The sequence below is a fragment of the Triplophysa rosa genome, linkage group LG12 (genome assembly GCF_024868665.1).
Source record: "Triplophysa rosa linkage group LG12, Trosa_1v2, whole genome shotgun sequence".
Classification (NCBI taxonomy): domain Eukaryota; kingdom Metazoa; phylum Chordata; class Actinopteri; order Cypriniformes; family Nemacheilidae; genus Triplophysa; species Triplophysa rosa.
Genome location: NC_079901.1, coordinates 19,259,527 through 19,286,089, shown reverse-complemented (window position 1 = coordinate 19,286,089; position 26,563 = coordinate 19,259,527). Strand labels below are relative to the sequence as shown.

Below are 26,563 nucleotides of genomic sequence, written 5' to 3'. Positions count from 1 at the left end.
TGTGTTCCACTGGGAAAATTCACACACAGTAAAACCCAGTGGACCTTTAATGCATAAATGGGGGGTGTCAAAAGAACTATAAAAGTCTGTTTTGGGGTACCCCGAAACATAGGGCCTTATAGCACTATGATTTTCAAACACAAATGTTGTAATGTAATTCTATAAAACGAGTAGAACTGGTCATGGATCCTGATTGGTCACTACAACATTGTTTTTAGTCATGATAAATTAACATCAATATAACATTGGCTCTTCAAATAGTGAAACCATTACCTGTTTTGAAGTTTTTTCGTCCCACAGACAAATTTAAGTAGCCTACTTATTGGCTGCAGTTTCAGAAAACGGGAATCATTTTCATTACTTAAAGCACTTTGAGCATAAACAACATCTGCCAAGTAACACTCAGAAAAGTTCACAGAAAATAAAGATGTTTTCTTTAACAGAAATTACTTTTCTGTTAAAAACTACAATGAACGGCTCGTTGGGACTATACAACAAACTTTTTCCTGGGTTAGTGTGACATCATGAATCAACACACAGACACAACACACACTTAAACACCGTGTCTACATCGGACGCGGCGCGGAACAATGCGACAAAAGACAATAAAACACATTAGAACCCATTATAATTAAAAAATGTGTCCACACTGGATGCGGCGTGGCGCGACAATCCCATTAGAACAAGCCGTGCGTCGGTCGCGTCCGGTGTAAGTGGTAGACCAATTACAAAAGACTGGCTCAGTTTGACCAATCGGAGCGTTTCGGAGGGAGGGACTTCATAGAACCAGGAAATCAACAGCCTGTTTTGTGAGAATCAAGATGATGGTGTAAAACACAGGTGAAATATGTAAATATTTATATAAAGCATTTTTTGAAAACCGAAACATGAACACCTATTGTTTAGCACGTCAAAAACATAACAAAGACTTTGAAAAATAGGCAAAATATGACCACTTTTAAGGGATAGTGCACCCAAAAATAAAACTTGTGTTATCATTTACTTACCCTCAAGGTGTTGCAAGCCCGTATAAATAACCTGTTCTATTGAACACAAAAGTAGATATTTTTAAGAATGTTGGGAAACCAAACAGTCTTGGGGCAACAGTCTCTTCCATAGCAGTTTCCTATTATTGTAGTAAATAGTGACCCAGAACTGTTCTGTTACATTCTTCCAAATATCTTCCTGTTTAAAAGATTAAAGTATTTTATACAGGTTTGGAGCAACTTGTGGGCAAGTAACTGATAACACTATTTTCATTATTGGGTCTTTTACAGGATTTGGGATATGTTAAATCACAATGGTGCAAAACGGAGGGAGATCACAGTCATCTCACCCCTAACACAAACAACGTATTTTTTCTTTTATATTAACTGTCGATATATTAAATAAATTAATATTGAAAAATACAATCACCTGGTTCCAATACATGAAAATGTATTAGTTAATGTATTGCATTATATTATCCTTGAATGCTCCCTCTGACCTCCATCTCTACTGCCCATGAACATCATCTGGTTTGCAGAGATTAAACCTTCCTCACACACTACAAACAACTGGCATGTTGAATTGCACTCCAAACAAACACAAGAGAGTAACAGGAAGCATGCAAGAGAAAATCACAGTACTGCTGAATCAGCTATCAGCATTGAAATTCAGCAAACATTACTGTTTTTATCCACTTCTGCGACACAAGCAATTAAACAAACACTTATGGATTTCCAGTTTAAGCAGGAAAAAAACAGATGGCGAATGAGTATTTTGTAGTAATCTTTATAAAGAACACTGATTTAGTCACAGATTGACATTCGAGACACATCACGTCAGAACATATGCAGGCACATTCTGAATCAGTCGTCTGCCCAGGGGTTTCACAGCTACAGTTCTGCAACTCCATGCTGATAATAGTTCACTTTCTCACACAAAAAGACCCCTCAACACACACAGGTAAGAGTGTTAGTCAATGCAAGACATGACAGAAACAAAACCCAAGCTGGAAAATACTTACATGCTCTCATTTACAACAGTGAACGGGACTTCAAGAACACGTCTATTGTACAATATTGTAAGTTCTCGATGGAAGTCCTAATATGACGTCATTTTATATATACATCTACTTACAGCTGGAAGTCAATGACTCCTGTGAGAGACTTCGAGTGGATATTTACATTGGCAGTCACATTATCTGCCTTCTTTTAAAACATATGGTTATTCATGATAAGAGCAATAACTGTACAGCTGTGAGGCAGAACTGTGTGAATTACTAAAAATCTATGAACATCAGTGCTAACTATGATTGTGAATTTTGTTTTCACTATCAACACCCGTGTAGTACCAAAAAGACGTAATCTGCTGACATTTTAGTGGTATGCTGCTGTATTAGTTCATCATTCTGCATTAGATTTAGTTACTCAAAGTACAACATTTCACAAAAATTAGTACTGCATCCAACAAAAACCATGTTCTGTCAGAGGTGCTATGCAATTTATGTAAAATGCCATTGTTTCCTATATGGCTGTACTCTAAAGCACAGTTCAAGTCATCTGGCCAGTACTAAGACACCAGAGTCTTTGATGAAATGAACAGTCAGCTGAAGTGCATTGCTACTGCCACTAACTGAACACATTTAGACTGCACTGCTAGAGTTCTGAAGGAAACGCACACTTTCTCCGCATGCTTTGATGTGAGCTAGAGACAATCAGACAATCGATCCTTTAGAGGAGGACAGATGAATGGAGCGGATGCGTGTGGCCAGGGTCTTCTCCAGGTCATGCAGCACATCGGGACAACAGTTCTCCACCGGGGCATTATACAGCAGCTGTTTAAAAGGCTCCAGCTCTATGAGAACTGCCATGTTCTTCAGAAAGTAGCCCTCGATGTAGGCCGAAAGCTCAGGTGCTTCCAGGAACTACATGTGAAGAGGTAAAAGACAATATTTGCAGTGTTTAATTCTATTAAGTGAATGTGATGACATGAAAGCTGGCACATGGATAGGTCTTACTTTAGCATGGTTGTAGATCTCCACACAGGTTTCTGTGTTGATGTTCTTGGCACAGATGACCTCACAGTGTCTCTGTAATGCTTCCAGTTGGAAGAACTTAGATGCAGAGAGTAGCTGGAAGAGAGGTGCAGAAACCAGAGGAATTGCATGTCAATATCAATATTAATCAATATTACCATAAATACAATAATCCACAAAATGTGTTTGCTATACTGGGGAAAATCAGACTAAAATAAAATGAATACTGTTGTACTTACATCCATAACCTCGGTGTTTCTGATGTGTAGGGCATCTGTTCCACCAAAGTAAAGATACTGCATAACCAGCTGTAGGAGAAAGCAAAATAACATCACTTTTATTTTACAGTTAATCAACAGACCATAAAAAGAAAAAATACGAAGTTTTCAATAACGGTTTAATAAAAAATAATCACGCTTATTTACATAGTGGAAATGCAGTCTGACTGTACCTGGAATACGTTGTATTTGACGTGGCTGATTTCAATACAGGTGTTCTCTGCAGCTGGTCGGTTTGCTAAAAGCATCTTAAACCTTTAGAAAAATATTAAAAAGTTAAGACATTAACAAACGGTGCTCAACATGCTTCTTCAATTCAACTTAAGAACACAAATGTGTCATTTAAGGATATGTGGTTGCAGTCTCAACTGAGCACTTGTAGTTGGATGCAGTACACTGACTGACCTGTTGGAGGCGGTAAAGAGCAAAACTTTATGAGCGTAGAATGGCTTTCCCTCCACCAGGAAGGTCACATCGGACATCTCCTTATTGTTTAGAAAATGAGGATCTGATTCCCAAAACACAAACGTACAACAATAGGAGTGAATGTTTAAAAGAACTGCAATAATTTGTATGGCACTGATTTTGTGTAGTGTGGTTTTTATTTGTATTTTTATATTCTATTGTATGTGTGGCATGCTTTTTATTCGTAAAGAAAACATCATTTTGATAATAATGGTACACAAGAATGTAAAGGAAAATCACAGCTCATCCCACCCTTTTGATATAATCAATGGTCAACGGATGCCTTCACAGCACATTGCAGCATATGTTAAAGAGTTTATTTTTTTTCCCTTTGTCCCTTTAAATGCTATAAATCCAGATGATGCAATGTAAACTCTAGCGTGTAGGCACCCTAACATAATATAGAAAATGAAATGGCAGAACCACCCACGTAAGGCATGCTTGAATTTTTTAAAATAAAGTAAGAGCTTGAAATATGTTTAATACTGTTGATTTAAAGCACACATTTTCCACTATATTTTACAGACAGCAATAAAAAAACTTGTTAAGCAATACATACCCAGTCTTGAGGTCTGTTTGCGCTTGATCACTGTCAGTTTGGGAATGGGATACGGGCCGTAGCACTGAGTGAATATTACAGCCAGCTGCTGACTTATCACTTCATTCTGTAACCCATGAGAAAATAACAGGAAAACCTCTCTTATGATGCACCATTACAAAATAACATGTCAGCCTTGAGGTTGTTACTATGCCTCTTCTAAAAATGTGTAAATTTGTGCATCGTCTACATAGCAAAATAACAGCATTCAGCATCTGTGAAGTATAAACGCAGGATGTTTTTTCGGAAAAGCACACTGCCGCTGCTAGGTTAGGTGAAGTACGCAGAACGCAGGATGGCGCATAAATCCCTGTCAGATCACTCTCTCTGCAGCTGGAACGATCCGCTTCTCTGAAAGATTTTCTGAACCAGTTTCTTCATCAACTTGACATTTCTCTCACCCTGCCTTGCCTCTGCCTCTACAAATCACCTGCTGTCAGCACTGTACTGCTCTCTCTCTCTCTCTTTGTGCCTTTCTGTTTCTCTCTTTGTTCTAACAAGCATACACACTATTTGTGAAGGCTGAGCAGGGAGCATAAACTGTCAGTCATTTCTGCTGGGGTCAGTGTAAAGCTCTCTGACTCCACCATATATCAATCTTGACAAACATGCTTCCATATACTGTATATCATACATATACAGTATAAACCAAGACCCTCTGAGCCCCAGCTAAAACAACTGCGTTTATTTTCCTTTCCTGTAGAAGCAGTAGATATGGACATATGGGGAAGGTCCAAGTCTCAATGTCAACGGTACTGTAAACACAGCTAAGGACACTTTCCAGTGCCTTAAGCTTTTAAGCAAAGCTTAGCATTACATAATACTGTGGGAGGATGTCCACATGCTGCTCGATCTAAAATACATGAGCTTCTGCCATCACGTCCTATTCTAGAGAGTACCCAAGGGCATTATTCTCGCTGACCAATTCGAGTGCTCAAAAACAATTGTGACATATTTGGGGTATTTGAGACTCTGCAATGGTAAGGGATCAGAGGTTCGATTCAGATACACAAATACAAGTGAATACTAAGATTGCACTGTAAGCTGTTCTGAACAGAAGTGTGCGCCAAATTTATAACTGTAATGCAAGATGTGGAAACATGCACTTTGTTGTGGCGAATTGTGCACGTGGTCACCTTGCTGGCGCGCAGGATCTGGAACATGAGTGGGAGGCCGTGTGTTATGAGCTCCTCTGTATACTCCTCCTCTTCAATAGTACTGAACTCCTTCAGCAGCCCTTGAATCAACGGTCGCCGGTGTTGAAGAAAACAAGTTCGCAGGGACTCCATCCAGGTGTGCAGCATCCAGGGCACCCCTGTTATGAACACCACCAACAACGAGTGCACTTTTTAATAAGTAGTTTTGTGTGACCAGCGACTGTAGGGGCCAAAAGCCATGTTATTTGTATAATATTTGCTTTTCATGACCCTTCAGGTTCGATTAAACCATTAAAATAGGAGGTATATGAGGGGAACAAAATGGATAAACACTAAACTTTGAAGGTGTTTATTGGACAATATTATTTGGCAATAATGTAAAATGCAGTGAATACAAGTTTTATTCGTGCTTATTTTATTTATTTTTTTAAATTGATCTGTTATTAATATTTGTAAATATCCTCTTGTGTGGTGATATTTTGTAGTCATTATCCAGGGCTATGCCTTCATAAACTTTGCACATATGTTGTGTGTAATTTTTTGCCAAGTCTCCTTAAAGGGACAGTTCACCGAAAAATGAAAATTCTGTCATCATTTACTCATCTGCAAGTTGTTCCAAATCTCTATACATTTCGTTGTTCTGATGAACACAGAGAAAGATATTTGGAAGAATGCTTGTAAACAAACAGTTCTTGGCCACCATTGACTACCATAGTAGGCTTTATAAATGTATAATTGCTTTATAAATTTCTTTGTTCTGATGAACACAAAAGACGATATTTGGAAGAATGTAGGAGATAGAACAGTTCTGGGACAATTCTGATTATCATTGTAATTTTAATTGTAATTCTACTATGGTAGTCAATAGTGGCCAAGTACTGTTTGTTTACAAGCATTCTTTCAAATATCTGTGTTTATCATGTCTGTGTTACAAAGTTTAATATTTGTGGCAAGTGGGTTTGTTCAAATCCCTAAACACAATTATGAGCAACGATGCCTTAACAAGCACCAATATTAAAGGCGGGGTGTCCAATTTTTCTGAGCCGTTGTTGATGTTCAAATAACCAAAACAGACACACCCATACCCCCATCTTTCGCTTCGTCTGCACTCAGCTCGACTAATGTCCGTCCTGTGCACTGTACACCTTACTGCTGATTGGCTACAAGGTTGTTTTGGTACTCGGCCCGACTTTGTCTAAACAAGCATAATTTGAAAATCGGACACCCCGCCTTTAAACTGTTGGGCTTGTAATTAATCTTTGTCATATGCAACTAGTTCATAAATGCAATTTCACTTAAGCATTACCACTGTATTATGTCTAAACTGAGCTATATAAATCCATTGTGGTAGTATTATTGCATAACTGTAGATACTGTGGTCACTAACCTAAGCTTCTGATATCCAGCGTGATGTCAACGTAGCCGTGTTCAGAGCTATGATACATTGCCTCTCTTAGAGCTTTGAGTTTGGCCTTCCCTGTGCGGGTTGCTTCCATCTTTAGGGAATTCCCTTCTTCCATATCTGAACCCTCAGCTAAGATCTCCTGCAGAGAAAGCACATCTGCCTTTCCCTTCTCCGACTGCGACAGCAGCTTGCAAAACACATTCCTGCAGCACAAGAAAAAGATGACAGGATTTTGATTTGAATGAATAAATTAAGAGCCTGCGTGTGCACGTTTGACTGCTGTACCTGTGTCCGTGTGCGGCGGCCAGGCTGAAGGAGTTCATGTCCCCGTGTGGCGCAGTGGAGATGCCGTTGCGGTACATGGTCCCAACCATGGGGTCTGCTCCTCTCTCCAAAAGCAGACTGACCAGCTCAAAGTTCCCTAAGCAAATAAAGTGCTGAGTTTTCTCTTGTGGCTTTGCTGGCTGATAATTAAGTAATCCGAGAAGGAAGTGACACTGATTTTCAGTCTGCAGCGGGAGCTTTCTTACCTGCAGCGGAAGCTAACTGCAAAGGCGTCTCCGTGTAGTTCTCCATCCCGTCCTGCAGAGAGCCCTCGACATTAGCTCCAGCATCCAGCAAGAGCTGAGAGTAAAGGGAGAGAGTACTTGGGTTACCGTTGCTTGTAAACATGACAAAACATTTGTTGCTTGAACCTGAAAACACTTAAAACCATTATTGAGATAACATACTTTATGTTTATTGGATACACTTTAGATAATTCCTTGTCCACATTTTTTAACCACAACTGTCAAACATCGTATGCAATTTCATAAAGAATTTCAAACATTCAATGATATTAATAATTCATACTAAGAGATTCAATTGTTTGTGTACATTATTTAGATAACTGGCCAATGTTATTACTGTCTTGACCGTCTTATTGTGATTCATCGACACAATAATTTAACAATTGCAACTAATGCAATATTACTTATACCAGTGTAATGAAAAACAGTTTCTGCTTAAATGAATAAAACACAAAGCATTAGCATCGTAGACACTGTGACAATGAAAAACATTTAGTTACCGAATACATAATGAATTACAGTAAAATGGTACATAATGACAAAATGAGGACACCAATCACCTAATACATGCAGACAAGGCTTTCAGGAGAAAACTAATGCATACTACAGATTTGGTATTGAAATCGGCCTAAAACAACTCTATCAAGTTCTTTAGCTCGCAATCTGTGCCGAAAGGTCAAGGTGGGCGAAAGAGGTCACTACCTGCACCACAGGGATGTGCTGGTGGAGCACGGCGAAGGTGAGAGGCGTGGCCTGCCGGGTCTCTGGGAAGACTGAGGGGAACTTGTGCACTGTGTTTGGCACCTAAGGGAGGTACAGGGGGTAGAGCAGGACAAAAAGAGAGAGATGGAGACCTTTAAAGTCCTGTCCTGGGAAAAGCACAGATGCTGCGCTAAGCTGAATAGATGGAAATAGGAGAGGAGACTGTTGGCCTCTTTACAGATGCTGTATTCTAAAATAATGCCTGCACTGTAACTGTGTGTTGGCATGTTTGGAAATGTATACTGTTTTTTATATATCCAGCTCCTGAAAAAAATTAAAAGACTACTCCAGTTTTACCTTTAATCAGCATTTCTAGACATATTGCATCAATTTCAGTCAAGTGTCTGTTGAATTTCAACAGTCACCCAACAGCAATGTGAAACAATGACAGCATGTCAAGACACATAAAAAACTGTGAATAAATATCAGGCTTATTCCATCAAATACTGATTTTGAACTGAACTAAAATCCATGTTAAACATAATTAGCATTGAAAATGTCATATTAACTTTTTTGCATTATTCACAATCTGACAACATTGCATCTTTTTTTTCCCAGTTTGTCTCATTTCAATTTTCAAACAAAACTTTTATTTGGAATTTGGGAGATTGTTAGTATTTCAGAGAATGAAACAAAAATGATAATTTTACTTAAAAACATACCTATATTAAAAAAACAAAAATAATTTTGGGACAGTCTTTAATTTTTTCCACGGCTGTACAATCAATTATCAGGTTTAGCACTCTAATTTAGGTTGACATCAGCACAGAGTGAAATTCCTTGTACTGTTGTACATTTGTAAACAAAGACTAATTTTTAGAGTACTGTAAAAGGTCCAGGAAACCTAAAACCGACAGCTAAACTTCACAAAACCAATAATCTGCCTAAACTATTACTGTATCTCACATATGTTTTCGATCAAATGATCTGTCATACAGTCCAAATAAAGTAACCCAGGTCTCAGAATCTCTATAGGTGTTGGTCTTTGTGAGTAGGAGGAAACAGTCTGATTCATAACAGATGTCTATGAAAACGATATGACACAATCTGATTTCCTTGCAAGTGACCGAAACTATGACTATGAAACATACTCCTTAAAGCAGAAAACAGTGACAAATAGTGAATGTGTACATTAGAGGAAAATCTGTCTGTGCTAGCGTCTAGGGCAGAGTCTGGGAACACCTGCTGATTCACACTTCTTACACATGTAGATCTCTGCTGAAAAAATGTGTCTGAGTCAAAGCAATGTGAGTTTTCTCCTGTCATACCACAACACAGAAGACACAAACACTATACATAAAAATACACAAGGTACTATGAGAACGAACAGGATGGGTGTAGTGAATGTCTATATAAGACATGAAAACAGTTCAGATGTACTGTAGTCACAGACCTCACTGTTGATGTCAGCTCCCGCGTCTAGCAACATCTGAACCATGGCCTCATCACCGCGGACACATGCGTACATCAGAGGGGTCATGCCCTGGAGAGGACAAAAAGCCCGGCAATCAAATCACACTTAAAAAAATGATGGCAAGGCAGGGTTTGATCGATAGTGTATTTTATATCTTCTGATTATAGGGCAATAACAGTAACTGACTGTATAGGTGACAATGTGCTACATTTAATTAAAATAGATGGCTTCATTTTACATGGACAAAACCATAAAATCTGAGCAATAAAAGAGCTTTCCTTGCTTTGACGTAAACCAATCTCCCGGAAAGCCTTAGCATTACTCAAATCAAGAGATGGAAAATCAGATGACAAGAGTGATCAGCTAAACACAATGGAAATGGCAAATGTTTCCACTCGCTGATCTCAAATATTCAGCCAAGCAATCAGTAAAGGAAAAAGAGCAAGTGTATTTCCTACAAGCTGGTTCCGATTAACACAGTCAACCGTTAAACATTGTGAATATTAGAGAGGAATGTGCAGCGCCAACAGATTCTACAAAGGGAAATGAACAAAAGCTGTGGAAATGTACAAACAGAATGTGAAACGTATAGTGCATTTAAAGTGATAGTTGACCCTTATTCACCCATATATCGTTCAAAACCTCTATGACTTTCTTTCTTCTGCAGAACACAAAAGAAGATATTTTGAGAAATGTCTCAGTGGTTTTGCGTACATGCAATGGAAGTCAATGTTGTTTGGTTACAACATTCTTCAAAATATTTGCTTTTTTGTTGTGCCGAGGAAAGCCATACGGATTTGGAATGACATGAGGGTGAGTAAATAATGATAGAATTTCCTTTTTTTGGTGAAATGAGCTATTAAAGCAGACTAGTTAAAGGGATAGTTCACCCAAAAATGAAAATTCTGTCATCATTTACTCAACATCATGTTGTTTCATATCTGTATAAATTTCTTTGTTCTGTTGAACACCAAATAAGATATTTAGAATAACGTAGGAAACCAAACCATTTTGGGGCACCATTGACTACCATAGTAGTTTTGTTTCCAACTGTGGAAGTCAATGGTGCCCCAGAATTGTTTGGTTACAAACATTCTTCCAAATATCTTCTTTTGTGTTCAGTGGAACAATAAAATGTATACAGGTTTGAAACAACTTGAGGGTGAGCAAATGATGACAGAATTTTCATTTTTGGGTTTAACACAAGCAAGAGTAGTGCGTGTAGCATTCTTTTGTGCAATGACATTCAATGCGCATTTTCAATTCAAACCTGTTCACTCATGCTATTAATTCCACCTGGCCCTAGTAAATTCATGGCTTGGTTGACAAGGTCAGTCCGGCCGCAGTTGAGCATGCGAAAGCCCAGATCCTGCAGGAACTTGGCCTCTGTGGAGGCAGCATCCAGCTTACGTGACACGCTGAAACAGTCATCCGTCCTGAGGCACAAACACAATAACATCTTTCTGACGTCTTAATCCTCGGCAACAAGCTTGAATCATTAAATCATTGAATCATTAATTATGTTCTCTATAGTTTCTCTTTCATTAAAACGCATTTTACTATTTGATCTCTGGGTAATAGCAATAAAACAGCGGTTATGATGCAGTGAATAGCTTAGGTGGGGTTGACTGGGCATGCTTCCTTGCACAGACTGTTTATGAGCAGTTTTATTTTTCTCATGACGGGTATTGATATCTGGTAGCTGGATGTTAATGTAATGGCAACATGCTTACTTCAGCTGGCGTGGTTCACAGTCCACCCCGGGCAGCAGCAGTCTGGCTGACTGCCGAACATCATCGCTATCCACTGAAAAGCTACGGCGGTGTTCAGCATGTGCCAAAGACACTCGTATCCACTCCATGAGAGGAGGCAGTACTAGAAACGGCCTGCAGACGGAGACAAAACGTGACATTGCTTATTAAAAAAAAACAATATATTAAAGGAATAGTTCACCTAAAAATAAAAATTCTGTCACCATTTACTCACCCTCTTGTCATTTCAAACCTGTATGACCTTCTTTTGTCTGCAGAACACCAAAGAAGATATTTTGAAGAAAGTTGGTAACCGAACAGCGCCGGTACCCATTGACTTCTATTGTATGGACGCAAAACCAATGCAAGTGAATGGGTGCTGTCGATGTTCGGTTAACAATATTCTTCAAAATATCTTCTTTTGCGTTCTGCGGAAGAAAGTCATGCATGTTTGAATTGACAAGACGGTGAGTAAATGGTGACAGAATTTTCATTTTTGGGTGACCTATCACTTTAAATCAACCAATAATTGTGTGTTTTACAATTCAACTTTGTTAAGAGTAATAGTTGAACAAATAATGAACAATGCATTTATGAGTTTATATATACAGTAGACTAATACATTTGTAACAATAAAATATGTTAACAATGTTAAAATGAATGTGTATATTGCATCAGTTACAGGAAGTGACTGCTTTGTATGTAATGCATTTATTCATAATGTTTCGTTATTACAATGCATTTCCTTTTCCTTGCAATCGATTGCAAAACATTTCTCATTCCCACTACTTTGCATCTCATCACATTACTGTGTCGAGTTGAATAAACAACAACTTTGCTTAAGGTAAATGCCCCAAGCAATTCCCGCATTATTCAGAAAACACCCAGAGAAAAAGCCATATTTACAGTCCCTCACCTCTCCATCTGTAACGTGACTTTGGAGGGCTCCACATTGGGGTTCTCCCACTCTATTTGAGGGCAGTGCATGAAGTAGCAGAGTGTATACAAAGCCTCAGGCTCCCAGTGGATCAGAGTGCTCTTCTGGGGGAGCGGCGTGCCATTGCTGTGGTTCTTTATGCTCAGAGGCTGGAGATGATGCATGGCTCTGGACACCAAATCACCTGCCAGGGCACAACAGACCTTTGGTTTGCTGGAAATGATGTAGACGATGAAGGACAGTGCTGTCGTTGCATTGATGTTACAACATAAAAAATTAGCCACGCTGTCAATCTTTGTCTGCACGTCAGCTGTTTGTAGTTTTGTTGGTAATGAAATTCTCAAACAGGCCATCAAGCTCAACATCACTCAGACCTGATATGTAACAGTGCCATGGTATGCTGTTATATCTTATAACACACAGGGATAGTTTACCCAAAAATAAAAATTCTGTCATCATTTATTCACCTTTATGTCACTACAAACCTGTATATGACTCTTTATTCAGTGGAACACACAAGAAGATATTTTGAGAAATGTCAATGGAAGTCAATGAGGCCAATGTTGTTCGGTTAACAAAGTGCTTCAAAATATCTTCTTTTGTGTTCTGCAGAAAAAAGAAAGTCATACAGGTTTGAAATGACATGAGGGTGAGTACACAATGAAATATTTTTCTTTTTTGGATACACTACCCCTTTAACCTTTCTATCCACAGTACATTAGAACATAGCTAGATTTGCTCATACATGCGTATTATGTGCGCATATCCGAATGAAACAAAACGTTTGGACTATTTAATGGTTGAAAAACAAGGTTTGTCACAAAGCTCTTTTCAAGCAAGGTCAAACAAGCTCCAGGTTCATAACACACATTAAACATTCCCACTATTGTGCTAATGACCAATTCTTTTCATAAGGAAAGCATTCAGGTCATCTATGGTTATATTAAATGTGCAAGACCTATTTCTTCAGGATGCATTCAACTGAACACCACTGCTGTCACCATTCAGTGCAGTAATGCGCTGTCTATCTGCAAAGCATGCTGGGAAACAGCCTCTTTTACTACAACTTAACTGCAGTAGTCACACTTGTTCTCTCAAGAACATTTCACATCATTGTATTTCCAAATGACTGACCAGAGAAGCCTCCTGCGAGACAGTCACTCACTTAAGAGAAATGTTTTGTTTTACAATTGTAATTCGGATACCAAGACTTTAGGTTCAATGAACACAGCAAGAATAGAGCCATTGTAGTGAGAGAACACTGATGGGTTTGAATGGAGGCTATGTGGTCTATCTGACAGCGAAGGAGACTGAAATTATACTGTAAGGTTATGTAACCTGTAAAGTTATGCAGAATACACCGTCAGGAGTTTTGTGCATTTCCATGCACAAAACAATTAAATGTAAGAATACACCCGTTTACAGTCATAGGTGGTGGCAGGAGGTTCTCGAGAGGAGCTGGAAGCCACCTGGGTCTCTTCTGTGACCGACACTCATATCTTATTCATGATAGCGTGTGACATTTCCTCAAGTCAGAGGCGCAGCGCAGGAACTGACTGAGAGATATGCTGAAGATTAACCATCTAAGCAAACGCAATGCTGGCAAAAGGTCTTCATTTATTAGATGGCACAACCGTACTCCTCATTACAAAGCGGACAACAGGTCCTGCAGGCTATTTGTATGAATAAACATGGCAACGTAAGATAACACAACACATTGACTGTGTGTCTCGTGATAAATGTGATACTGTGATCTGTAATAGCACGCAAGGTGCCCTTCATCACCAGCCTGAGAACGAGAGGTTGGGAACGGAGGATACAGAAATATGTTTTACTGTGAAAACTGAGCAGGATCGATTGGCTGTCCTCTCCTCAGCACAACATAAATTACAAAGAAAAGGCCATGACAGAGGCAGGTGCTTTGCTTAGTTTTACGTAAAGCAAATTAATTTCTTGGCTGTTTCAGAACTTGGGGATTAGACGGATCACCCAAATGAATGTAGTTGTTTTATCTGAAATATTTGGAAAATTGCTTGCACCCAATGCTGGAGAATTGGTTTTTATAAAACATGAACAGATCCTATAAATTCCATATTCAGGTTATATTTCATCCCAAAGATAAGAGAGAATTTTTTTTTAAGACCATGTATGGCATTGTGATATTAGAGTATCACATTTTTCTTTGTTCTCATGACTGTTTTATGAAAAAAGCATTTATACTTGTATGTGTCTTACATTTAGCCTACACTCTAAAAAAAAGCCGTAAAAATAGGGCACAATATACTGTATTAATATGAAGGAATTTTCCGTGTTCATTTTTACAGTTGTTTTACCTGTATTTTACATTTTGCACTGCATTCATTTGCATTTTAGCATTAATGGAAATGTCCGTAAAATAAAGGAAAATGTACTGGTAATTTTCTGCCAGTACTTTATCTGTTTTTTTACGGGATTTTTTTTTACAGTGTACATTTATACATTTACAGTAGCAGACGCTTTTATCCAAAGAAACTTAACGAAAGAGCATTTAACATTTTGTCCAAGGAGCAAACAATAAGCATCCAATGTATAGGACTATACTGTATTACTTCAGTCAGATTGAGATTTCTTTCTTACCACAAAATATAAATTATTTTCTCTTTTAATTTTGGGGTAAATGCAACCTAGATACTGTATTTATGACAAATTTTTGCCATTCATTCTTCAGTCTGGGACCAATATAACGCACCTGGATTCTCCAGAGATGCCCAAGAAACATATATCCCTGCATCCCTCATAGCTGAAGGAAGTTCGCACAACTCTTCATAAAATCATGTGCTGTAGACAAACAATTAGGAACCAATCATTAGGCACCAGAAGTGCTGCAGAGCCATGAAGCCTAATGAGTGTTTTATGGAGCAGGAGGGAACAAATGCATCAGAGCTAAGAAAAAGGAAAATAGAGAAAAAATGTTATACGTGACATGGAAGCACTACTATTGACAATCCAGCCAGGAAGGGCTTTTACTGGTATCTGGCCAACATGAAAAAATTTGTACTTGGTCTGGGGTGGTTTCATCCAGCCAGAGCCCAAAAGACAAGACATAAACACCTATTAAATCTGCATGAGAAGTAATTCTCCTTTAGGGGCTGCTTTAAAAATCGCTGGAGACTAATGCAAAAATGACTATCAACAAATGTACAATTCCCAATAAGCTGTTAATGGGTGAGTAAGGGCCGTAGCCCGAGGTAAAATTCTTAATCGCGAATAATGTTAAAGCAGACAATTAGTGTTTTTCGATCAAACTTTTATATAAACAAATCAACTTGAAAAAGCCTCTAAAATGTAATATAGCATAGTTCCTCTGGAATTGTCGTCATGAAATATCTAGCATTTATTCTTTCTATCACACTCTGGGCCCTATTTTCACGATCTAAGCGCATGGTTTAAAGCGCATGGCGCAGGTGCACTCAGGGCATGTCCGAATCCACTTTTGCTCATTTAACGACGGGAAAACGGTCGGCGTGCCCGGGCGCATGGTCTAAACGGGTTTTCCTGATTCTCTTAATGAGTACTGGGTGTGTTGTGGGCCAAACATGCAGTAAACCAATCAGAGTCTCATCTCCCTTTACCTTTCGGATTCGCTATTTACACGGTGGAATTCGGACTTATCCAGAAAGGAAACGCGTCTGCTCGTGCGAGAAGTTAAAGCGCGCAAGCAGACCGTCTACAGGACAAGCCAGATTTTTATCTTTATGTCCACAATAATAATATTTTACATTGTAGTCCATTTATTTGTAATATTTGGCATTATTGTGTGCTGCTGCGCATCCCTCTGTGTGTCCCATCCCAACGCGCGAACAATGCGTCTGAGCACACCTCTTTTTTAGACCATGGGCGCACAAATGAGCACAAATGCATTGGGGTGGAGACTAGCAAAAACACTTGCTCCGCGCCTTGCTCTGCGTTGCACCAGGTGTACAATAGGGCCCTTTATTTTTAATGACTATTCTCGCTATTAACAAACCATTAACTATGACTTTTGCCTCAATAAACTCCTAATTTGTTGCTTTTAAGTTGTTAGGTTTATGTATTGGGTAGGACTAGGGATGTAGATTATGGTAATGCAGAATATGTGCTTTGTAATTACTAATAAACAGCCAATATGCTAATAATAGGCATGTTAATAAGCAACTAGTTAATACTAAGTGTTACCAATTCTTCTAAATAGGTATAAGGGTTAGTTTACCTAAAACTGACAACTGAACAAAGCCTTTTTACTGGCAAATCTGTAACATGGATGCTTATACAATACTTTTTATTTAAAAAGAACTATAATAATGTATGCCATTATAACAAAGAAAGTCATAATTAGATCTACATTCTGCTAGTTCAGCCTTCTAAAATAAGCCGTGCCCTTTAAGTGTGCTCTGTTGTGATTGTGCGCATTCAGAAAGAGTCTCTTTGTGACAGTTGCTGTTCCTGCCCTTGCTAGAGGCTGCAGACTGAATGTGTGAAGCAGCGGACGACTGCTGTCCCTACCCAGAGTTCAGACTGCCCTAAACCTCGCCTGCAGGGGCACTGAGGACATCCATGAGAAACAGTGAGTGACAGAGATAGACCGAAAACAAATGCTGGAAATAGAAGAAACGTTTCATTTGAATCTCCATGGATACAGTATCTATAAAAAAGTACAGTTGGACTAGAAATTAAGTTTAGCAGAATAGAGACATTTTTGAAGGAATGCACTTTTGTGCAAATTTGCAACTAACCATGGAAACGTTTCCATTACTGGTCCAAAGTTTTCACTTATTCTCACAGTTTCTGGTTTAATCCTTGTCTTTATTGCTACAGAGTTCATAAAAAGCAAGACCATGTCTATATTTCTAGACATTTAAATTTACATTTCTATTCTGTGGCCATGTTTTGCACGTATAGTATTGCATTTAAAATCAATGTTCTCAAGAACAGAACAAGCTCCTGTATAACACATTGAATTACATTACCAAGACCAATCTCCTGAGTAAGAGATATTCACATTCGATTACATTTGCATTTCCTAAAGGAAATATCAGTGTTTGCACAGCACCAAAGGTTAGTGTTGAAGGTTTAGGAAAGCTTGGGTTTCAGATTCGGTTCGGCATAAATAAAATGCTGCAAAAGCGCCACTTTGACGTTGTCATGGCACTCGGCACATGTCTTGTCATCAGTTGGATGCATGCAACAAAAAAAAAACAGTCACTGTGCACAGTAAAGGTATCTATTATATATAGTTCTACATGATTAAATAAGTGCAAATTAGATGAACAATTACAGTCACCATAGCTGTTTGATGAGAACTTTTGTCTGATTCTGATTCTAAATGTCTAACAATGTATGAACAAAAACAAAAACTGATACAGTAACAATTCACTTATTTGCAAAAGGTTTAATGGTGTACTATATAGTACACTAGGCAGTTCATGCTGAATTAATTAGGAAGTTTAATAATCACAGTTAGAGGGGGAAAAAGTCAACACCAAGAATGGCAAGAATTATAGTTATAGATTAATAATTTACCCTATATCTCACAGCTGCATGTTCTTTTTTTATGCAGTAAATCAATAGAACCAGGTTGAGATGCACTTACATTAGGATAAAGTGTATGCTGTCTTATTAAGGGGTTTATTGAACGACTCAGTACCTGGAAAAACACAGTGGGTTGAACTCATGAGAAAATCAAAAATACAGTTCATGGTCCTTTTACGAGATCACTTAAATGTCTTTAAAGTGGATTGTGTTACATGGGATGTCGAGAACTAAGGGCAACTTTGAGGTGAGAGAGGGGTGGACCAGAATCCTGACCAGATGTGTTTCTATCAGAGCTGTATATCACCACACATACTGCTGTTCTGAGGAAAACCTCTTAAATCAGGCATCAATATTAAAGTCATAGTTTACCCAAAAATTGTAATTCTGTTTGACAATACTCACCATCTTGTCATTTCAAACCTGTATGACTTTCTTTTTTCTGCATAACACAAAAGAAGATATTTTGAAGAATGTTGTTAACCGGCCCCCATTCACTTGCATTGGTTTTGGTGTCCATACAATAGAAGTGAATNATAGGTATAAGGGTTAGTTTACCTAAAACTGACAACTGAACAAAGCCTTTTTACTGGCAAATCTGTAACATGGATGCTTATACAATACTTTTTATTTAAAAAGAACTATAATAATGTATGCCATTATAACAAAGAAAGTCATAATTAGATCTACATTCTGCTAGTTCAGCCTTCTAAAATAAGCCGTGCCCTTTAAGTGTGCTCTGTTGTGATTGTGCGCATTCAGAAAGAGTCTCTTTGTGACAGTTGCTGTTCCTGCCCTTGCTAGAGGCTGCAGACTGAATGTGTGAAGCAGCGGACGACTGCTGTCCCTACCCAGAGTTCAGACTGCCCTAAACCTCGCCTGCAGGGGCACTGAGGACATCCATGAGAAACAGTGAGTGACAGAGATAGACCGAAAACAAATGCTGGAAATAGAAGAAACGTTTCATTTGAATCTCCATGGATACAGTATCTATAAAAAAGTACAGTTGGACTAGAAATTAAGTTTAGCAGAATAGAGACATTTTTGAAGGAATGCACTTTTGTGCAAATTTGCAACTAACCATGGAAACGTTTCCATTACTGGTCCAAAGTTTTCACTTATTCTCACAGTTTCTGGTTTAATCCTTGTCTTTATTGCTACAGAGTTCATAAAAAGCAAGACCATGTCTATATTTCTAGACATTTAAATTTACATTTCTATTCTGTGGCCATGTTTTGCACGTATAGTATTGCATTTAAAATCAATGTTCTCAAGAACAGAACAAGCTCCTGTATAACACATTGAATTACATTACCAAGACCAATCTCCTGAGTAAGAGATATTCACATTCGATTACATTTGCATTTCCTAAAGGAAATATCAGTGTTTGCACAGCACCAAAGGTTAGTGTTGAAGGTTTAGGAAAGCTTGGGTTTCAGATTCGGTTCGGCATAAATAAAATGCTGCAAAAGCGCCACTTTGACGTTGTCATGGCACTCGGCACATGTCTTGTCATCAGTTGGATGCATGCAACAAAAAAAAAACAGTCACTGTGCACAGTAAAGGTATCTATTATATATAGTTCTACATGATTAAATAAGTGCAAATTAGATGAACAATTACAGTCACCATAGCTGTTTGATGAGAACTTTTGTCTGATTCTGATTCTAAATGTCTAACAATGTATGAACAAAAACAAAAACTGATACAGTAACAATTCACTTATTTGCAAAAGGTTTAATGGTGTACTATATAGTACACTAGGCAGTTCATGCTGAATTAATTAGGAAGTTTAATAATCACAGTTAGAGGGGAAAAAAGTCAAAACCAAGAATGGCAAGAATTATAGTTATAGATTAATAATTTACCCTATATCTCACAGCTGCATGTTCTTTTTTTATGCAGTAAATCAATAGAACCAGGTTGAGATGCACTTACATTAGGATAAAGTGTATGCTGTCTTATTAAGGGGTTTATTGAACGACTCAGTACCTGGAAAAACACAGTGGGTTGAACTCATGAGAAAATCAAAAATACAGTTCATGGTCCTTTTACGAGATCACTTAAATGTCTTTAAAGTGGATTGTGTTACATGGGATGTCGAGAACTAAGGGCAACTTTGAGGTGAGAGAGGGGTGGACCAGAATCCTGACCAGATGTGTTTCTATCAGAGCTGTATATCACCACACATACTGCTGTTCTGAGGAAAACCTCTTAAATCAGGCATCAATATTAAAGTCATAGTTTACCCAAAAATTGTAATTCTGTTTGACAATACTCACCATCTTGTCATTTCAAACCTGTATGACTTTCTTTTTTCTGCATAACACAAAAGAAGATATTTTGAAGAATGTTGTTAACCGGCCCCCATTCACTTGCATTGGTTTTGGTGTCCATACAATAGAAGTGAATGGGTGCCAGTGCTGCTCGGTTACCAACTTTTTTCAAAATATCTTCTTTTGTGTTCTTCTTCTTTCTTCTTCTTTTGTGAAAAAAGAAAGTCATACATGTTTGAAATGACAAGAGGGTGAGTAAATGATGACAGAAGTTTCATTTTTGGGTGAACTATAACTTTACACAATATATATTTTTGAGCTGTTCTAACTTCTAAGGTATGATTGATATAATAGAGTTACAATTATTTAGGAAACAGCAGATCGATTACTCACTGAGCTCGGCGATGCTCCCCACGCGTGTGGCCAGCAGGGATTGCTCAATAGTACGCTGCTCCGACTGACTGTAAGCATCTCCGGCTTTACCTGAACGCTGCTGATTCCTGTGCAAGCTCAAACTGTCCGGCAAATTGAGGATTCCTGGATAAAACAAGCAAAGCAAGAGAGAGAAATTCAGCTAGGAGAAGAACAGACATAACAAAACTTCAACTTATTTAATTTCTATAGCTTTAATTCAATGATTTCATGACTCTTTCGCTTTTTGGTTTTGGTTCATCATTTACTTGATGCTTTGACTCTTTAGATGTTTTGCTAAGGTCATATTGCTTTTGGATGATATGACAGTTTTAGCAGTTCTGTTTTATGTGCCTATAATTTGTGCATTTAAAGGGATAGTTCATCCAAAGATTTAAATTCTGTTATCGTTTTCTCACCCATTTATAATTTCAAACATCTGTGACGAACTTTCTTCTGCAGAAAAGATGTTTAAAAAAATGTTGGTATCTGAACAACGGCGTACCCATTGACTTGTAAGGGTTGTGTCCATAGTGAAAATAGTGAAAAGGTAACGCCGTTGTTCGGTTACCAACATTCTTCAAAATATGCTCTTTGTGTTCTGCAAAAGAAAGCCATTTAATATGAACATTTAGTTTTCTATGATATACAGCACACCAACTGCTATTGTATAAATAGTGCTTTATAAATAAACTTACATTGGAAGTTAGTTTTCTGTGTTTGAACCAATGCAAAATATTCTTAAATGAATAGTTCCTTCCTAGTATACAATGATAACCTTGACATTATGGACAGTATGAGCTTATAGAGGGCGTCACATTGGCGGCTCAGTTGGGGGTTGTGACATCAGCACCCCATAATCCTTTGATCCAGCCCCAAGGCTAACTTCAAAAACAAGACATCTCCAGGTCTCCCAGGACTATGACCTACGGTAGTTGGTAACAGGTGAGAAACTTGGCATGCCATTTGCCTTGGAGTGGAGTATCACATTTCCGGACAACCAGTAATTACTGTAAAGAGCTGCCATGCTCTTATTGTGGTTGCAGACTAGGGTGTAGACACATATATCTTAAAGCTAAGGTTTCATTCATGGCACGTCTATAGGTTCTACATTGTACCGATAACACCCTCCACATCGCAGTGTTAGAAATCAGAAACCGTTAGATTGAAGGCTCAATCACGCTCAGCTCTGCTGCACCTCGACAAAGCCGTTCGTCCATTCTTCACTCGTACCGCTGAGGTGAGACTCTGTTAGCGTTGGTATCACAGTGGTTATTGTTTTTAACAGGATGGGTGGTCTCCACGAAAATGGGATTTTCTCTCATCGTAGCATTTCCATCACTTGCATTGTTACAGAGCACTTCTGGACCTGGCAGTGTGTTAAATTATGATGTGGCGGAAACAAATGACTTTATTTTGCTGTCCGCTGACAGCAGGGCTTTTGTCTGAACCGTTTCATTTACTCTCGTGCGGCAAATGTAATTTTCTGGGCTGCCTGCGAGAACAAGAATGATGTAAATCCCAAATCAGTTTCCCTGCGGAGATATGATGGCAGTATACATTATTTACTTTAATGTAAATATACATAACTCTTGACAAAGTCATTATAGCGCTTCTAACTGATGTGATTAAAAAAGCACTCTTACATAATTGCTGTGTTGAAGATGATGTGATCTATCCTACAGTAAAGTGTTTTGCTTGAAAAAGCATACTTGCACCAGGTTGCCATGGAGACAAGGCAAGGGTGGAGTGATGGTTACTTGCCTGCGGCAGGGGAGGAAGTACAGGTGTTTAGAGATGCAAGGCCACACCTCACGCTTTTATGTTCTAGGCCTAGTACCCTACTCTCCTGTATAATATCAAACTGAAGTTGTTTCAAGAAATCGAACAAAGACATATTCATCAATTTACCCAGCATCGGAGATGCTCTAAATACCTCTTGAAAAACCTCTCGATCCATTTCCCACTTCTTAGCTAAATGAGAAATGACGGACAGGTGTAAAAAATCCTAGAGAGGAGCAGAATTCCCCCTCATTCCCTGCAATCTCGAGTTCATAGCCCTTATTAAAACTCTCAGCGGGTTTTCGTAACAGATAAATGTGGCAGGCTCATGCACAGCCAGCGTGAAACATTTAAAGCGACGGGTGGTAAGACTGGCATCTTGCTTGCTTTATTTCAACCCCACTTCCTCAAACATTGGTCAGGGCGAAGTTTTCAAATTACAGCCGACTATGAAGACTTCACACGCAGAGAGGCGCGCACCCACAGGCTTGCTTGGTCTCCCCCGAATACTTGCGTTGTTTGATTCTGTATGCTGAAAAGAAATCTATGGAGTTTAAATGGATCCAAAACTCACGCGCATGAAATTCGCGCGCGCACGTGCGATGCAAATGCGCATAATGATAACCACGCGCGGAAAGCTGCTCCGCGAGGGCGCATTTAAACTCCTTGAGCGAGCAGAACAGTATCCGCAAGCGGAAAAGAATCCTCGCGCGGGCACATTTCTGCTCCGTGAGCAAAAACTCAGTCTGCGAGCAGAGGTTTTGACGAGCGCGCGCGCGATTCTCTATGCTCTCGCAACTGCTCAACACTTGCTCGCTCGTTGAGTTGACTTCTGAGACTTTGGAGGCGGGACAATGGCAGACTTCTCCGATCCTTTGATTGGTCACTTTTAACATGCACTCACCTACAGTCTCCGACATGTATCTTACCTGTTGTACAGACGTCTTAATTTGGCATAACACGATAATTTTTTCCGTTTTTAAACTTGGGTTACAGTGTTATGTATGCCCTTGGCTTTGGATTTACATATTTGGCATCTTGACAGGAAGTTAGAATTAAATAGTTTGGTATGTGTATTCATAATTGCTTTTGTATTGTTAATAATTTTCATGAAATTGTTATAAAATGAGAATTAATAAATGGCTACAACAGTATAACTCAAAGCACAAGTTATTATAAACTACAATATGATGTACTCTCTAAAATTGAATTTAAATAATTTATTTGTTTTGCTTTATTTGTTTTGAAAATATTAAAACGGGCTATGCCAGTAAACAGATATTAGATAGCTCAAATTTAATGACTACAGGAGACATTTAATTATATTATTATAGTATGTTTTAAATAGGTCACACATGACATGTAATATTAACTGCTATATTATATAGCATAATTTTTGTTGACAGATGTAAGAAATCAAAATGTCACTAATGTCACAATCAAAACACTAACACATAGCTAAGGCAAGGTAATACACTAATCATTCGGTAGTAAGACATGTAATCTGTAGGTGACTGCATGTAGGTGAGTGCATGTTAAAAGTTACCAATCAAATGAGCGGAGACATGCAGATAACTTTTAATATGCATTGTCCCGCCTCCAAAGTCTCAGAAGTCAACTCAACGAGCGAGCAAGTGTTCAGCAGTTGCGAGAGCATAGAGAGAATCACGCGCGCTCGTCAAAGCCTCTGCTCGCGGTGTCATGGTTCTGCCCCACCTTGTCTTGCTTCTCTTGACCTAGTGGCAGAACCATGATGGAACCTCTTGTTTTATGTGGAGAGTGACGTTTTGTCCCTCATGGTCTTCCACTCTCCGGTGTGGCGTCTCTGTTCCCGCCCTTTCGTCTCGTTATTGTTTGTTAATTAGTTCATGTCCTGCACCTGTCCCCTCTTGATTTATCCCCTTTATAATGCCCTTGTGTCTTCTGTCTCGTGCTGGTTCATTGTTCTGTTGNTAACGTGACTTTGGAGGGCTCCACATTGGGGTTCTCCCACTCTATTTGAGGGCAGTGCATGAAGTAGCAGAGTGTATACAAAGCCTCAGGCTCCCAGTGGATCAGAGTGCTCTTCTGGGGGAGCGGCGTGCCATTGCTGTGGTTCTTTATGCTCAGAGGCTGGAGATGATGCATGGCTCTGGACACCAAATCACCTGCCAGGGCACAACAGACCTTTGGTTTGCTGGAAATGATGTAGACGATGAAGGACAGTGCTGTCGTTGCATTGATGTTACAACATAAAAAATTAGCCACGCTGTCAATCTTTGTCTGCACGTCAGCTGTTTGTAGTTTTGTTGGTAATGAAATTCTCAAACAGGCCATCAAGCTCAACATCACTCAGACCTGATATGTAACAGTGCCATGGTATGCTGTTATATCTTATAACACACAGGGATAGTTTACCCAAAAATAAAAATTCTGTCATCATTTATTCACCTTTATGTCACTACAAACCTGTATATGACTCTTTATTCAGTGGAACACACAAGAAGATATTTTGAGAAATGTCAATGGAAGTCAATGAGGCCAATGTTGTTCGGTTAACAAAGTGCTTCAAAATATCTTCTTTTGTGTTCTGCAGAAAAAAGAAAGTCATACAGGTTTGAAATGACATGAGGGTGAGTACACAATGAAATAATTTTCTTTTTTGGATACACTACCCCTTTAACCTTTCTATCCACAGTACATTAGAACATAGCTAGATTTGCTCATACATGCGTATTATGTGCGCATATCCGAAAGAAACAAAAAGTTTGGACTATTTAATGGTTGAAAAACAAGGTTTGTCACAAAGCTCTTTTCAAGCAAGGTCAAACAAGCTCCAGGTTCATAACACACATTAAACATTCCCACTATTGTGCTAATGACCAATTCTTTTCATAAGGAAAGCATTCAGGTCATCTATGGTTATATTAAATGTGCAAGACCTATTTCTTCAGGATGCATTCAACTGAACACCACTGCTGTCACCATTCAGTGCAGTAATGCGCTGTCTATCTGCAAAGCATGCTGGGAAACAGCCTCTTTTACTACAACTTAACTGCAGTAGTCACACTTGTTCTCTCAAGAACATTTCACATCATTGTATTTCCAAATGAATGACCAGAGAAGCCTCCTGCGAGACAGTCACTCACTTAAGAGAAATGTTTTGTTTTACAATTGTAATTCGGATACCAAGACTTTAGGTTCAATGAACACAGCAAGAATAGAGCCATTGTAGTGAGAGAACACTGATGGGTTTGAATGGAGGCTATGTGGTCTATCTGACAGCGAAGGAGACTGAAATTATACAGTAAGGTTATGTAACCTGTAAAGTTATGCAGAATACACCGTCAGGAGTTTTGTGCATTTCCATGCACAAAACAATTAAATGTAAGAATACACCCGTTTACAGTCATAGGTGGTGGCAGGAGGTTCTCGAGAGGAGCTGGAAGCCACCTGGGACTCTTCTGTGACCGACACTCATATCTTATTCATGATAGCGTGTGACATTTCCTCAAGTCAGAGGCGCAGCGCAGGAACTGACTGAGAGATATGCTGAAGATTAACCATCTAAGCAAACGCAATGCTGGCAAAAGGTCTTCATTTATTAGATGGCACAACCGTACTCCTCATTACAAAGCGGACAACAGGTCCTGCAGGCTATTTGTATGAATAAACATGGCAACGTAAGATAACACAACACATTGACTGTGTGTCTCGTGATAAATGTGATACTGTGATCTGTAATAGCACGCAAGGTGCCCTTCATCACCAGCCTGAGAACGAGAGGTTGGGAACGGAGGATACAGAAATATGTTTAACTGTGAAAACTGAGCAGGATCGATTGGCTGTCCTCTCCTCAGCACAACATAAATTACAAAGAAAAGGCCATGACAGAGGCAGGTGCTTTGCTTAGTTTTACGTAAAGCAAATTAATTTCTTGGCTGTTTCAGAACTTGGGGATTAGACGGATCACCCAAATGAATGTAGTTGTTTTATCTGAAATATTTGGAAAATTGCTTGCACCCAATGCTGGAGAATTGGTTTTTATAAAACATGAACAGATCCTATAAATTCCATATTCAGGTTATATTTCATCCCAAAGATAAGAGAGAATTTTTTTTTAAGACCATGTATGGCATTGTGATATTAGAGTATCACATTTTTCTTTGTTCTCATGACTGTTTTATGAAAAAAGCATTTATACTTGTATGTG

The 26,563-nt window shown here is 38.8% G+C and overlaps 1 protein-coding gene across 2 annotated transcripts in view; it reads right to left on the bottom strand.

The window, feature by feature from the left end:
* Positions 1-1,757: 1,757 nt before the first annotated feature.
* btbd11b (BTB (POZ) domain containing 11b) overlaps positions 1,758-26,563 on the bottom strand; it is a 64,922-nt gene continuing 40,116 nt past the window's right edge. Inside the window, exons 2-17 of one of the 2 annotated variants that reach the window (XM_057347472.1) lie at positions 20,572-20,715; positions 12,335-12,539; positions 11,401-11,553; positions 10,938-11,103; positions 9,647-9,736; positions 8,194-8,295; positions 7,453-7,546; positions 7,208-7,343; positions 6,905-7,125; positions 5,497-5,675; positions 4,322-4,427; positions 3,703-3,805; positions 3,471-3,552; positions 3,259-3,327; positions 3,002-3,115; positions 1,758-2,908 (exon numbers count right to left, since the gene is read on the bottom strand). In XM_057347472.1, coding sequence (XP_057203455.1) covers positions 2,699-2,908; positions 3,002-3,115; positions 3,259-3,327; positions 3,471-3,552; positions 3,703-3,805; positions 4,322-4,427; positions 5,497-5,675; positions 6,905-7,125; positions 7,208-7,343; positions 7,453-7,546; positions 8,194-8,295; positions 9,647-9,736; positions 10,938-11,103; positions 11,401-11,553; positions 12,335-12,539; positions 20,572-20,715 — 2,174 coding nt within the window. In that variant the 3' untranslated portion in view covers positions 1,758-2,698. The remainder of the gene's footprint in view (positions 2,909-3,001; positions 3,116-3,258; positions 3,328-3,470; positions 3,553-3,702; positions 3,806-4,321; positions 4,428-5,496; positions 5,676-6,904; positions 7,126-7,207; positions 7,344-7,452; positions 7,547-8,193; positions 8,296-9,646; positions 9,737-10,937; positions 11,104-11,400; positions 11,554-12,334; positions 12,540-20,571; positions 20,716-26,563) is intronic. The other variant, XM_057347473.1, reaches the window with a different exon arrangement.